The sequence below is a fragment of the Hydra viridissima genome, unplaced genomic scaffold (assembly GCF_058129835.1).
Source record: "Hydra viridissima isolate aposymbiotic clone 2 unplaced genomic scaffold, HvirCarnegie_v1 scaffold_4, whole genome shotgun sequence".
NCBI lineage: Eukaryota > Metazoa > Cnidaria > Hydrozoa > Anthoathecata > Hydridae > Hydra > Hydra viridissima.
The window spans coordinates 414,395-430,963 of NW_028324303.1; the positions used below are offsets into that span (position 1 = coordinate 414,395).

The following is a 16,569-nucleotide window of genomic DNA, read 5'->3' on the forward strand; positions in this document are numbered from 1 at the left end:
CAGCTTCTCTAAAAAAATCAAAATGAGAGAATTTATTAAAAATGGTAAACTTCGAGAAGTGTGGAAAGAATTGAGGTTTATTGACAGCTTCAGATTTTTACCCTTCGGTTTAGACAAACTGTCTAAAAATCTAAACAACGATCAGTGTAAAAACGTGGCTGAATATTACAAAGAAAAAAAAAACAGCTTGATTTGATAAGGAAAAAAGGGATTTACCCTTACGATTTGGTAGATCCGTTAAAAAATTCTCTGAAACGCAATTACCACCTATTGAAGCATTCCATTCAAAACTAAAAGATGAACCAGCAAAAGTTGAAGACTATGCACATGCGCAAAACGTTTGGAACGAATTTAAATGTAACACCTTTAGAGATTATCACGATTTATATAATATTTCAGACGTGTTGATACTTGCAGATGCATTTGAAGATTTCAGAAACACATGTTGCACTCATTACGGCCTTGATTCTGCTTGGTATTACACCTCCCCTGGTTTGGCCTGGGATGCTATGTTAAAGAAAACTGAAGTCGTGATAGAGCTTCTAACCGATATTGATATGCTCAACATGGTTTAAAAAGGAATACGCTGTGGAATCAGCATGATCTCCAATCAATATGGAACTGCTAACAACAAATACATGGGAGACTCGTACGATCCTTCAAAACCTTCGAAATTCATTCAGTATTTAGACGCTAATAATCTTAATGGGTGGGCCATGAGCAAACCTATTCCCGTTAGAGGATTTATATGGATGACTGAAGACGAACTCACCCATTGGAAATCCATGTCTTGCATTCTTGGAGTCGACTTGACCTACCCCGATCAACTTCACGATGATCACAACAATTATCCTTTGGCTCCTGAAAGAATGCTCATTGGAAAAGTAGAAAAACTAGTTCCCAATTTAAACAACAAGGAAAAATATGTCATTCACCACCAAAACCTAAAACTCTATGAACTAATGGGTTTAATCATTACCAAAGTTCATCGTGGTATCACCTTTGAAGAAGAACCTTTCATGAAAAAGTACATTGACCTCAACACTAGATTAAAAACCGAAGCTAAAAACGAATCTGATAAAGAATTTTTTAAGCTCATGAACAACTCTGTCTTTGGAAAAACCATGGAGAATATTCTAAAACGCGTTGATGTTAAACTCGTTACCACGAAAAAAGAAGCTCTAAAATTATCTAAAAGCCCTCGATATGAACGAAACACCATTTTTGATGAAAACTTAATCGCGGTTCACATGAAAAGAACAGATGTCTTTTACGACAAGCCTGTTTTCTTGGGAATGAGCATCCTCGACATCAGCAAGACTCTCATTTTTGAGAGTCACTACCAAAACAGACCCCGTCCTGAAGAATCATTGCGGGAAGAAATATTTTAGAACTTAACGGAAAGCAATATTTTAGAACTTCAAAACGGAAAAAAAAAAGTTAAGGCAACAAAAACTTTCTTCCCGCAAGAATATTTTATTCACGATCTTAACACTTTCCATTAAAACACGACGCCATCTTGAATCCTTAAGTATGGGAAATGAGCCAGAATCCGCATTTCCTAGTAGTAGCGGTGATATTCAGCTCATTCGCATTCTTACAATTCAAAGCGACCCTTACCTTAGACAAAATCACCTCTATGTTCTCTTTCATCTCCCTAAAGCAAAATGAATTTGCTTCGGACAATCCAACCATAAATGCCTAACGTAATACCTTGTCTGGCAACCTCGCCAGATACGTAAAATGTTTGAAATCCACCGAAAATACGTCCACTCGTTCCTCATCGTTCTTCGATACGCTTGGAAAATAACTCACATACTTGTTTCGCTGCAACGAATTTGCGCCATACGACGTACCATTTTATTTTTTGAAGATTTCCGAGAATTTCTAGATGATTCCATCACGCTCGGTTGGCTTGTAGCTTTATCACAGAGAACACAGCGTTGCATATGTAAATCTTCATTACTCAAAAAAACTCTCCTCTACATAAGTTTCCCATTCATTTTACACTTACCGAAAACATCTCAAATATGCTCATCAAAAACCACTCAAACTAAATTTTCAGGTTTTCAAGGAATTCGATTTATACTTTATGTAATTGCTTTCGCGTAAAAACATTGAAGCTAATAGGTTTTTACAACAATCATCTTTGAATTTAATCAACTCAACCTTTCTTAGTTTTGAAAAACCAGTCCGGCTTAATTTTTTTTCAACAATTCGTGCTCATTTACGATTGACTTTTCTAAATAAGAAGGTATTATTTGAACTTGTTACAAAAGTTGCAAAACTATTCTTAAAAAGCTACTTTGTAATTTACCAGTGCTTTTTGCGTTAGATAAATTTTAAGTTCATAGATCGAATGAAACTTTTAAGTGTTTTTAATGTCAATTGCATATTTTTTGTTCCATACACGACCATCCCAATACGATGACACTTTAGATCCTTTCACTGTAAAAAGAGAACTTTGCGCAAGCTAGAAAATTTAATTTCTCCTCAAGTTTCAACAGATTTCAATGAGAATGATCTTGGATTTTTTCTTGCTATACTGAAACATCGATAAGATTTTGATTCAATGGAATTTCTTGATCATTAGATTTATTTTCGTTAAACTTATAAAAGATTTTAACCCTAAGCAAGTCTAATTTTTTTTTTTTAAATATAACCAACGTGATCTTGTTATCTCCAAATATCCTCTTTAACTCTTCTAGTTATACCTCTTTCCGTACCACTGTAAATAAAAGTGTTTATCGAGATACGAATCAGTGAAAAGTAATATATCTAAGTTTGTTGATAATATTGGGAGAATTAAATTAAAAGCAAAGATCGGAAAAAACTTATAAAAGATGACTAGTCAACTCTTCTTATAAATAAATGATAAAGCGAAAAGATATAAGTTAAATACAACAACTAAAAAAAGACGTACACACGGAGACTTATTCAACCTGTCATTTAAATGAACTTTGAGCGAAAAGAAAAAAAGTTAAAAAAAAAAACAAATGGGAAAAGATGTAAACGCGAAGACTCTTAAACGATAAAGCAAAAAGAAGAAAGGTTAAAAATAACGACAGGGAGAAGACTTATACTCGATTATTCATCAAACTATCACATAAGAATATGATAAAACGGAAAGAAAAGAAGTTAAAATGACGTGAAAGACCTAAACACGAAGAAGACTTAACGACGTAAGTCATAAAAGACGTAAGCACGAAGACTCAACAACCTCCCATGTAAATAAATGATTAATAGGCATCGAACAGAAAACAACCAAATGCTCAAAAAAAAGAGTTTTACGAGAGAGAAATGAGGTTGTTTTAAAGAAAAGTAAGAGAGAGTTTTCAAGAAAGTTTTTAAGAAGAATTTTAAAACAGAGAGAATTTTGGTCATTGAAAAATGCCTTGACGAACAAACAGTTTTATGAATGAACAAAAGAGAAAAAGAAGAAACTTTTGATAATCGGAAGAAGTAAAGAATTTAATGGAAATCAGAAGAAATATCGATTAAAGAAGAATTACCAGAAGTTTTAAATAAAGAAGAGATATTCGTATAGAAAAAGAAGAACAAGGAGAGGAGTAATTGATAAGAACAGTATCGAAGAATACAAGTAGAGTAAGAGAGTATTATTTGTAATTTAAAAACGTAATGAATAAAAGGTTGCTAATCATAACACAGTAATAGAAAGTTTATTAAGTTATACTGTATAATAGAATATACTGAGGACGGTAAACACAAACCCCAATCCTTTAACGATTAAACCTTGACCATTCCTAACCAAACTATACCCAAACCTTCTTTTTCCTAACAAGAACTTACCATCAACCTCGATTCTAACCTCCATTTACCCTTCCACATAAACCAAGAACCCACATCACTTTATCTCTTACACTTTACCATCATCATACAGACAAACATTAAAAACGCTCTCACACGTTACGTTTAATAAATTAGGTTTTTCAACGAAAAAACTCATATCGGTGCATCGTTAAATGGTGCTTAGCGCTTGTACCTTAATCTAAATTTCTCTCCATCAGACCGACATTTTACAACTCTGTCAAATATAACACCAACAAAGGCTTGTGTATTTGCTTGAACCTTTGGTGAAAAGTAGCACCTCACATGAAAGTTAGTTGACTACATTCATGTACGGGCTACACAGATGACTACATGGAGCACAAAAATATATAAAAAGGGTTATAAATTGAGATAGTGTAATGTCTGGATTTGATAAAAGTTCATTCATTTTGTAAAAAATTAATCTGAATGAAATAGAGAGTTCATAAACACGTCTAGTTCTTTGTCGAGAAAAATTAATATCATAGACAGCAGCACGATATCTAATTGATATCCATTTGACGTATACGTTTGCCACATTATCAAAAATAGCAGGAGTCTGAAGCTGATGATTATCTTTATCCATTTGGGATCAAAATAAATCTAGGTATCTTTGGTGATGACTTTACAGAGAGTCTTCAATTAAAGTATGATGATGCAAGCACTTATCTATGATTAAGTGATCATATTGTCTCATTCTATAAAATAATCACTATTGTTTTCAAAAATGTTAACTTTTCTTCTAATGAAGTTGTAGCTTTTGGCTTCCACTGCTGTATTCTATCTATTGTTTCTTTTCCAGCAGTTTATTCATTGTATTTCACAATCATCAGACTTTTTTGTGAGTGTAATTATATATAATAACAACCATTACACAGTGTAATTGTATGTTATAATAACCATTACAGATTCCAAAGAAATAATGTAATCGTACTTTCAAGCAAATTGCACTCTTTGGACCTGGACATTCAGTTATAAAGGCTAGTCTTACAGCAAAATTAATAATATCGGTTATGGTATAGCTGTTGAGGTATCTTTGATCAATTCCTGATTCAATCTATGGGACTTAGAAAAGTCATCAGTATATTTAAGCATAGCAGAAGTTAGATTAAGCAATTGTTTGCAATAAAAGCATTATCATAATATATCAACATTAGCATAATTATCATTATTAGAACTAACATAATTATCGCCAGTAGGTTCAGATAACAATATTCTAGTTTCCATAATCTGTATCTATAATATTTGACAACTCACAACCTTTTTAGCTTAGTTCGGCATTCTTTTTGACTAATGGACAAGTACTGAACTTTTGAAATTCAAAAAGACAAAACTTTTTTTTTATACATGCTAGAAAAATGTTTTCATTAGTTTCACAGAGTTTAATTGTTCATCATAATAACCATTACAGATTTCAAAGAAATGACGCAATCGTACTTTCAAACTAATTGCACTCTTTGGACCTTTAGTAAGAAAGGCTTGTCTTAAAGCAAAACTAATAATATCGGCTTTGGTATAGGTGTTGATGTATCTTTAATCAATTCTTGATTCAATCTATAAGACTTAGAAAAGTCATCAGTATATTTAAGCTTGTTAGCAATAGAAGCATTATCACAATATATCAACATTAGCATAATTATCTTTATCAGAACTAACATAATTATCGCCAGTAGGTTCAGACAACAATCTTCTAGTTTCCATATTCTGTATCTATAATTTTTGATCACTCACAACCTTTTTAGCTTAGGTTAGCATTCTTTATGACTAATGGACAAGTACTGAACTTTTGAAATTCAAAAAGACAAAACTTTTTTTTTATACATGCTAGAAAAATGTTTTCATTAGTAAATAAACAAAATTTTATAATCACAACTTTTTGTGCAGGTCCTCCTTTCGATCGAATGGATCTATTTAACTTAAGGACTATCAATGCATTATTATCTTCTAAACCCATATTTAAGTCGATCAGCATTTCATTACTTGAAAATTTATTCTTTGGTATTCCAGTTTTCTATTCCATCGTAGGTTGTTGCTTGGATGTTATTGTTTAAGATGCAGTTTATCTACCACTTCTATCTATTGAAGCAGTCTTACAATTAATTATTCATGCATTAACAGCTATTTTACTAACCATTAGCAATCAAATTTATCCAGAAACCCATTTTGATCACTAAGAATAGAGCGTTTGTCATACCTTAATCAGTTGCTTTGGATTCATTTCAAATTGGTTTTGTTTGTTGTTTCGTTATGAAATTTTACTTGATCTAGGAGTTGTGACATTTTTTTAATATTTTTTCATTTAAGTACAATTCTTGTTCACTTAATTTCCGAATACTTTTTATACCCTTCAGCAGTTTAATTTTTATCATCTGGCTTCTTTATCATAAATAATTTCTAAATGACTTTGAGTACCTTCATATCCTTTATCACATACTGTAAAATTATCATTAGAAGAACAAACTTCAGAGACACCTATGTTTAGTTTCCCATTATTTGTTCACTAATAGCAAGAGTTTAGTCAACTCTATTTAATGCAAATATTTTCAAATATTTAGCTCCAGTTAGTCCAAGAAGACAAAGCATATCTTCTTTTTTAATATAATATATAGCCTCTCTCATTCCGGTGAAATTCTCTCTTTTAAGGAAATCTAGCAACTCGAATATTATAAGACATGTACCAGAAAAATTCTGCGCGTGTTCTGATGTGGTGTTTACGGTAACTGCGCATCATTTTAAATAGCTAATTGTTTTAAAATGTCATTGTATTTATGTTATTCAAAATTTAAACAATTCTGTTATTAAAACAATTAGTTTTAATTGAAATGTTATCAAATCAAGATAAGAAGCGAGAAAAATTTTTGCATTTTCTCGTTGAAAATCCTGGTGAATCAAACAAAACAATTTCTAAAGAGCTGCAGATTGCTTTGAGAACGGTGCGTTGTGAAACAATTTAAGGACAATGGTACAATCAAAAGAAAATCAGGAAGTGGAAAAAAAAATGTTTTGTTAGACGAGATCTTGGTAAAAAAGTGAAAGATGCCATAGACAGAAAACCGGAGATTTCTGCTCGAGCTTTGGCGAATATATTTAAGACAAGTGCTTCCACTATAAAAAGAGTAAAGAAAAATTGTGGCTATATATCTTATTAAGAGAAAAAAAGTTCCTCGTCGTGAACAAAAGCTAGAAAATGTCACAGTTCGATGTTCAAAGCTGCTCCATAAAGAATTATGTGCTAAAAAATCTTGTTTCATTATTGACGATAAAACTTATTGTGCTGCATATTTCCGATCTTTTCCAGGACACCAATTTTATTCAGCAATTAATTGCAAGAAACTGAATTCCAATTATAAATGCTTTGGAATGCAAAAATTCGCTAAAAAATTCTCAGTTTGAAAAAGGCTCTTGTTTTGTGACTACGGACAATTAACACAAAAATATTCATAAAAGAAACGTTTTTCGCCGTTTTTAAGAACACACACGGGTAACCCGTTATTTTAGCCCGATTTAACATCATGTCACTACTCTGGGACAACTTTAAACCGGCTTAGAGAACACAAAGTAGATTTCGTTGAAAAACACTGCAATCCACCAAATTGTCCCGAACTATGTCCTATCGAAAGATATTGGGCTCTTGTCAAAAGAAAACTGAGGTTCAATGTAAAAGAAGTAAAAAACATTAAAGACTTCAAAAATAAATGGATTAGAGCTGCTAGTAATGTCCGGCCCAAGACTGTGCAAAAGCTGATGTCAAGTGTAAAACGCAAAGTGCGTGCGTTCTTACGTGCCAAACATCACAAACTTTCTGAAAAGAAATATAATAATATTAACATATGTACTTTCAAAATATATATAACATTCAATATTGAAATACAAAAGTTAAATAAATATCCTTTGTAATGTTCGTGCGGATTTTTTCTGGTACATGTCTTATTTCTAACTTCTATTGTTTTTTTTCCAAAATGTATTCTTTAGTGATTTTCTTTTGATAAGGTTTTTGCAAAGTGTTTTGGGTTTCGATTTTTTGTATGGATGTGGATATGCATGAATGTTCTGTAAAATGATTGGAATGTTGTTTATTTATACTTTGCATTTACTTTTTTGACACCCTATTTTCCTTTGAATTCTAACATTGTCAAGTGGTGATGTGTATACAGAGTAAGAAAAGATCATTGCGCACCACTTTCCTATTGGTTGTCTGAAGTCATTAGATCACTTATGACATCGCCTATTTGCTCAGCTGTGCAAGCACAATCTCGCAAATAGCCTCGTTGTCATCGGTCACATTGCTTCAATCAACCAATGGGAAGTAGGTGCAGAATGATCTTTTCTTACTTTATCATACAGTTTTTTGAAGCAGAGCAGAGCTGAAATGAAAAATATCCCAAGTAACAACCATTAAGTGCAAAAAAGATCTAAACCAACAAACAAACCGTTCAAAAAACAGCAAAGACCCGGTCAAAAAATAAAAGTTAACAAAATGAAAAACCACTTACTGAGTCCTTGGTTAGCAGAATTGAGCTGAAATGAAAAACCTGAAGCAGCAACCATTTAAAAGTCGAAAAAAACACAAAAATATATATAATTCAATAATAGTAAAAAAACGCATCATAAAGTACCAAAAAACCGTTCAAAATGCGCAACAAATACGCGTTCCCAGTCGCAAACCGCGTATTTTTGAAAAAAGGACAAAAAATAAAATACAAAAAAAGAAAAGGCCGCTAACCTGTTCTTCGCCGCGATGTAAATATAGTATATTGAAAATTCGGGTAGAGTCTCCGCATCCGTTTATCTCTGGGGCATTCTTGAACAGAGATTTTTTTTATTTGCTCAAGTATTTATACCCTTCGAAAATCGACGGCCTTTAAGTAAAAAAAAGCTTTTTTTTTTTGCAGAACAGACAAAAATAAACCAATCAGATTGCAGGGAAAAGTAAACAAAAAAAAAAACGAACTCGACCAATTAGAAACGAGCAAGTGCCAATAAATCTAAAAATAGCGACCAGTCAGAAAATTCGAAACAGGTTCTGTGATGCAACTTTAGCGGGTGCAAAGTGCGCCTTCTTCGCATTCTTTTCTTTTGTGTGTTATGTTTCCTTCATGTTGTAATTGTTTTTGTTTTCTTATTTTCTCTTTTTCTATTTGCTCGAGTAAGTTTCTTTCTTTTTTTTTTTGCTCTGTTGCTTCGACTTTCCCGCTCTGTTGCTTCGACTTTTTTCTTTTTCCTTTTTGGGCATGTTTTGCCATCTCTTTTCGCATTTTTTCCTGTGAGCTTGCAATTTTTCTTTGTATATTTTCCAGTCTTAGTAATTTATTATTGTTTTATTTTATTATTTGCTAAAACGAAACGTGTTAAAATGTCATAAAAGCAAAGTGACAAGTTAAATAATGAACGATTTTTTTGTATTTATACTTAGAAACGAAATATAAAAAAAAGTTTTTTGAAAATGTTGGGAGAAGAAGTGTTGGACAAATCGCTTAACGAACAGACGCATTTTATAACTCGGAAACTCGTGGGGATCGTTCTTCGACGAAAGACCATTTCAATGTTTTCGACAAATTTTCTTTACCATTTGTTGATTTCAGAAAAGGCGTGGGACGAAATACTTTTTAAAAAAACTCATTCATTCACTTGCAGTCCATGATGATTCCGGCTTATATGTCGCAGATGGAAAAAAAAGAAAAAAAAAAACTATCCCTTGATTCAATAAGTCACGAATTATTTCAAAAATAATTCTTTTGAGTTTTTTCACGCACTGGTTTTAATGACAAACCTGTAATATTGGATTATATCACCGAAAAGGTGATTGTGGCAAACGGTTTATTGGGAGATTATTGGAAGAAACCAAACATTTGTAATAGCATTTCAATGTTGATCAACGACCAATATTTGAAAAGGACCAACTTGAACAACGGAACAAAATGGGAACGATTGTGGAGCAAAATTAACGACAATTTTCAAATGCAAGGATTGATGCATTGCGAACCGTAGTATGCAAAAGACCCGAAAAGCGTAAAAAAGAATGGATTCAATAAAGTTTACAAAAAGCTTTTAGTTTATTAGAAACCTTATTTGAAATATATTTTCATTTTAAAAAGTTTAACAGGTGTTGATCTTCTTCTGCTACTTTGTGCTCCCTTGAAATCTCCATCAAACGTTTTTAGGAGAGATCAATTTTTCGTTTTCTTTTAAGGTGTTGACTGAATCGTTTAACCAATAAACAGGTAATTTGCTTAAATCATTTTTATGTAAGAACATTAAGTTTTTTAGACTTTCTTGCGTTCTTAACCAATAAAAACAACGAAGCAGGTCCTTCGTGTTGTTGTTTTTCAAGATGTTCATTTCGTTTTTTAATATATCCTTTACATCGTAAACAAAAGCGTTGGAAAGTTTGTCTTCGCCTTTGATTTGTTGATTTTCGCTCTGCAAATCTATTAAAAACGGTTTTTTTGCTAAAGGTTTGTAAAATTTCGAAAATTGGTTTTTGTCAAAGTCGTTGAAATTGTAAATGAACCATTGACAACGTCATAAGATACTTGTATTTCATCATTTGATATATTCCAAAGTTTAGCTGTTTTTACAAAAGTTGACGAATTTTTTAACTTTGTTATGTTTTTATCTAAGATTGGTAAAAATATATTTACTAGATATTGTGATATTCCATAACTTGGTGTCCCGATGGTTGAAACTACTAATCGCATAGGGTATGATTTTTCCGGTTTGTGCGCTTTAATTACACCATACATACGTGGCGGTACTGGGTCGCTTGGGTAAAGACTTTCATATTCTTTTTTGGTAAATCGCCCTTTTTTATTCAATTTTGATAGGTAAGTTCTAATTTTAGTAGCAAATGAAATGGTAGGGTCCTCTTTAATTATCTTTGTTTTGCCAATCTCTTGACGAATTTTGTCAATGGCTTTGTTGTGTTCTATTCTAACAAAGCCTGCTCCTTTATCAAAAGAGTATATATCAATGTTTCTGTCCTCTTTTATTTGTTTTAATGCTTCCCTCTGTTTATAATTTAAGTTATTGTTTTTTTGCGGTTTAAGCATTTTAAGTTGCCTCAACACGTTTCTGCGTAAGTCTTGTGAACTCTCAATTTTGTTGCAATACTCTAGTTTTAACGCAGTGGATTCTGTTATTGAAATAATGTCTAATTAGGGTATATTTTGTATAGTTGGAACAAATTTTGGTCCTAGTTCTTAAAGATTCCTGTGGTTTTCAGGTATTTCCGTTTCACATAGGTTTAATACAACATCTTTAAGAATTGAAGGAGTCTCAGCTTTTTCTTTTAAATAGCAACAAGAACAAAACAACACCAAAAAAATGTTTTTGAAGAAAAATTAGAACAATATGCAATTGGCCATCATAAAATTAAATATTCAGGTAATATAAAATGGGATCAAGTAAAGACGCTAAAAGTAGAACCCAAAAAATTTGAAAGAAAAGTTCGAGAGGCAATCGAAATTCAGTTCAACAAATGCGGACCTAAAAATGGAGGTATGAATTTAGATGACGGTCAATATGTAAAAACGCAATTCTGGACGCCATACTTTTTATACCTACGAAATATTAAAGAAGCCCAACTAAAGCGAAGTTTAAAGAAGCCATTAAAAAGTGACATTACCGTTAATGTTTGTTTGTAATTTAATTTAATAATATTTGTAATTAAAGCTGAAGATGCTAGTATCAATAATCTAGCGAAAATTTCTTAGATAAAATAAAAAATTAGTATTGAGAGAATTCGTATTTATTGAAGTTCATATATTAAATTTATTCAACTCTCATACAAGATGTCGTCATTTAAAATATATATATATATATATATATATATATATATATATATATATATATATATATATATATATATATATATATATTTGGGTGGTGCTCAAAAAACTTTTTCAAAGTAAATTGATGGGACAACCTCTATTTTTGTTCCTTTTAGCATAACAAACTTATGTGCAAAATTTGAGAAGGATATTTCATCATTAAGGGGTGCCACACGGGGTTGAAAGTTTCACTAAGGTTGACGCTAATGGCTGTAAGCACTTTAAAAAATTTTTTCAATATAAACTATTTTAATTCAAAAGTTTTTAAATAACAAAGTTATGAGCATTGAAAACCATGAAAAAATAACTATAATTTCAATATCATTTTAGTTTTTCATTTTGTTTTGAATGGAAAAATGACTATTTAGTCCTGTTTAACAACAGTGGATTTCTTGGCATCTGGAAACTGTTTTCGATGCTCAGACACAACATGGAGAAGTGCTTGCTTTTGTCCTTCATCTTTTGTAAGAATTTGGTTAAAGTCTTGGATAAGAGCAACTCCTCTCTCTGCTCTGTCATTCACAACGCTCAAACCGGCTACAAAATGCTTAGCTGCAATAAAAACTTGGTCCTCGTTCCACAAAGATGAATCCAATTCGAGCCAAGAAGTTGAGATGCCCAGTATAACAAAAAACCTCATGGTGTTCGAGTTAATGAAATCAGCAAGCTTTGATGATGAAATGTTGTTTTCACGTAGTTGAACACGTTTTGCAGGAATTCCATTTCCAGTTTTTGTTTTCATTGCATTTACCATCTCGTATTTTGTAGCTGTATCAACACGATCATCAAAAGAACTAAAGGCAATCAGTTCCTCACTGAGGTACCACATATGACGAGACAATGTCTTTATCGCTACATTTGCAACATTTAAATTTATTGTCCTGAATGTGTGAGTCGTTTAAGGCACATGAGATCATTCAGTGGAGCTTGAATGGACAGCGAAGCAGTAAACTATGAGTTGAGATAGACAAAGCAGACAAAAATATTCAAGAAACGTGATAAATTTATTTCACGCTTTGTCATGCGAAACTGGGATCTGAAGAGAAAAATTTTGATTGAATAAATAGCCATGGCCATCCATCTGGCCCGATGCATAGCCCCAGGAGCCATAAAATGAACCCCGCGAGGAGGAACATGACCCAGGTAGATCAAAGACAGTTCTAAAAGTTCCCTATAATCATCACAAGGCTGGTTCTCTGTTAGCAAGCAGTTTTGAATGATATCAATAGCTTCTTTCATCATTTCTCTGTTGCTGTTAAAAACTAAAGCTGTTTCAGGATCTGATATACCGTCTTCATATCTGTCACGAACGATTGATAGCCATGCTGTTTGAAACCTTTTAAACATCAAAATGTCTGGTCCAGTAGATGGTCCAGCTAATGAGTTAAACACATCTCCAAAAACAACTTCAAAAATATGGTGCCGACATGCAAGATGGAGCAGCTCTTTATTCATCTTTTGTTCAATAAGAACTGCTGCACCAGAGCGAATCCCAGAATTACTGGCTGTAGTGTCAAAAGACATGGCTTTTATATTCTCTGCAAGATTCCAGTCGTCGATTGCTGTTACAACTGCATTTGCCATTGCCTCTCCAGTGCCATTTGGGAGCTTAGGCACATTCAATAGACGTTCTACACCTTGACCTGAAACAAGAATAGGCAAGCGATCTATTTTTTCATGTTTTCCTGATATATCAGGGAGTAACTTGCCGTCCCAATGCACTACGAGTGGAACATCCCTAATATTTTCACCAAAACTTTCCTTCAATTTCAAAATTGTTTCGTATCTATGTTTCATTTTATTGCGTCGAATTGACCAGCGATTTAGAGCTAGTTCACTTGGGTTTTGACCAACAGCAACTGAGAATGAAGCCAAAGCATAAACCGCATTTCGGTCGCTGATCTTCGTTCGATCTAAAGCTGCTGCAACTTGTGGACTGACAATATTTTTTGGACGAGGTCGTTTTGTCTGCGGTGTCACTGCTGAGTCATGGTCAGAATCTACGTTCTCATTGCAACTTTTTTCTGAATCTGATTCAAATGTTTCAACTACAGCTTCACCGCTGCTGACAGTATGTCTCAATTCTTCTCGTTCTGTTAAGGCTTTTATAGCCTCTTGTCTCTCATGTTTACGCTTCAACTTGACTGCCAATTTTCTGTCTATTTGTGCCATTGAACTTGAGTGTCTTCCATTTCCAAGCTGAGCTTTAAGAAAAAGTTTGTCTTCTGGATTTTGTATAAGCCTCTCGGCATCAACATGAGAAATGTCGAACGTATCTTCCAATGATGCAACAAAGGCTGTTTCTTTCGCTATCTGAGTTGCTCCTCCTCTTTTTGAAGCCTTTTGTAGCTTTCTCCACTCATTGTATATTTTCTCTAGCCTCGCAATTGCATGTTGCAATGTTGTCATTGGCACGTAAGCTTTGTTCCAAAAATCAGCAACTGTTTTAATAGTAATGTCCGAACTTTCTCGCACGGTTTTTTTGTTTATTTTCAATTGATGGAAGAAAAACTGTAATGCTTGCTTTCGTGACGGTAATCTAGTACCATTAATGGAGGCATTTGTGAAACCGAGAAGGTAAATTTTGGTTGCAGATCTAGTTGCAGGTTTTGATTGTGACATTTTCTGATATTTGTTAATCTAGAAAAATACAAATAAAGTTATGCAATAAGCATGATGTGAATTGCAAAAGTTATAAAATTTTATTCAATTAGTATATATTCAGTGATATCCATTATTCAGTATCTTTTTTGAGTTTAGATATATGAATTTATACAAAATAAAATTCAAAGTAGTTTACATAATTTATATTACAAAATAACAACTTAAATGTATACTGACTTTTCACAATTGAGATGTTCCACTGCAAAAATGTTAAAAATGAAAAATTTTAGTTAAAATAATTAATTTGGTAGTCTGATAGTGATAAACATACAAAATGGCGATTTGGTGGCAAATTAAAAGGAATTCTGGGATAGAAAAAATAAGTAAGTGGGCTGCAGCTAAGTAATTAATATATAAGCACTATAAAAATTTAACTATTTGAATGTAACAAATTTCTAAAAATGCTATGAAGTAAAATTTCTGTTTTTTTTATCTGTATTTTGAAATTTATAAATATTTTTCATATACAGAACATTAATTAGTTGATAAATTTAACAACTGGTCAGATTCTCAAAAAAAACATAAAGAGTACACCTCATTGAAAAGACATCTGGTTGTGTTCAAAATGGGTTTACAGATAAAAAAATTTATTTAAAGATTTCAATAATATTCAACAACACATTAATTTACACGGCTATCTTTTCTATCACGTACATGTGATTTTATCAATTGGCATGTGGCACCCTTTAATGAAAGAATATTTTTATGAAATTTTGCACCTGAGTTCATGAGATCAATAGGAACAGGACTAGAGGTTGTCCCAGACAAAATCTGAACATTTAATTTTTGACTACCACCCTAATATATATATATATATGTATATATATATATATATATATATATATATATATATATATTATATATCTGTTAGATATAATTCACTTTAATTAGTCTTCTAATGAACAGCAGATTATTAGAGGGTTAATAAAAAAGAATTTAAATATGCAAATAAAAAAGAGAGTAAATATATAAATAAAATAGAATAATTTTTTTATAAAAATTATTAACATTTAAATTTTCAATAACAGATTTAAAACATTTATTTGGAAATTTATTTTTCTATTTTGTGTAAAAAATAAAGGCTTTTGTATTGAAAAAGGGAGAAGTTACCAAATATAATTGACACTAACAAAATCTTTAATTCCTAGTATAAGTTTTTCTTACTTCTCTTCTAGTACCCATTCATTTACAAATAAATGGCGAATTAGAAGATATAAAGAATCATTCAGAAGCTGATTCTTCTATATCTTTTATTTACTTTTGGGCAGTTTCTGTTCTTAATCTTATTCTCTCACTGCTAACATTAGAAGATATAAAGAATCATTCAGAAGCTGATTCTTCTATATCTTTTATTTACTTTTGGGCAGTTTCTGTTCTTAATCTTATTCTCTCACTGCTAACATTGCAACAAGCCATAAATGCCAAATTTCCAATTTCTTCCAGGTATTTCTTTCACTAGTCTACTGCAGTGATTATTTTCAAAAAAAATTTTTATCATGGGTTTAATTTTGATTATAAAAATTGAAATGTCAATCTTTCCATTGTCTTCAAACAAAAATTCTACTAAGTGAATTATTACATCCAGTTTAAAAATTCAGGCATGAAGATTTGTGACAATAGTTAAACACAATTTCTAAGAAAACTTACAACCAAACTTTATAATTTTCATTTCTTTCTGTATCATTCATACATTCAAACAAAAGTTTTCAATTAAGCACCAATCTTTTTCTAAAAAATATATTTATATATAATTAAATATACATACAAATTTTTGCTTGAAACGAAGATAAACTGATATTAAATTTTTTTGCTAAGTCTTTTTATGGACTAGACAAAAATTTTGCGTAGAATCATAGGTTTTACTTTGCATAATTTTAACTGCTGAACTCTGGATTTGATCCACCTACTAGTTCTCATTTGATGGTGATATGCTAAGACAAATGATGTTTTAACATATCTGCTGATTTCCCTTTATAGAGTCCATTGGAAACAATATCAGGTGTTTAATATTTTAAAAGAACGTTGATTTGTGACCATTTGTTTTATTTGATTTGTTCAGAGTGTAATTACTTCTTTGAACTTTTTTTTTTTTTTTAAAGAAAACAATTAAACATTCTGTTTCGTTTAGCTTTATTGTTATTTTTGCTTTTGTTTTTGTTTTTGTTTTTTTGTCCCAAAAAATCATAATAAAATCTTTAATTTTGATGAAAGCTCTCTTAAGTTAAACATTGTTGTTAGGTCATACTTT

The 16,569-nt window shown here is 31.7% G+C and overlaps 2 protein-coding genes across 2 annotated transcripts in view; one reads left to right on the top strand and one right to left on the bottom strand.

Moving 5' to 3' along the window:
• The window catches only part of LOC149889283 (uncharacterized), a 29,345-nt gene extending 19,829 nt beyond the window's left edge, over window positions 1–9,516 (top strand). Inside the window, exon 8 of the transcript XR_016451993.1 lies at window positions 9,242–9,516. The gene's annotated coding sequence lies outside the window, so the exon portion shown is untranslated. The remainder of the gene's footprint in view (window positions 1–9,241) is intronic.
• Window positions 9,517–12,608: 3,092 nt separating this feature from the next.
• LOC149889285 (uncharacterized) lies at window positions 12,609–14,066 on the bottom strand. Its single transcript, XM_090084139.1, has one exon. It carries the CDS (start codon window positions 14,064–14,066, stop codon window positions 12,609–12,611), a length of 1,458 nt encoding a protein of 485 aa, XP_089940265.1.
• Between the last annotated feature and the right edge of the window lie 2,503 nt (window positions 14,067–16,569).

Excerpts from the sequence above, each read along its gene's own strand:
- LOC149889285 (XM_090084139.1), bottom strand. The coding sequence starts at position 14,066 with ATGACAACATTGCAACATGCAATTGCGAGGCTAGAGAAAATATACAAT.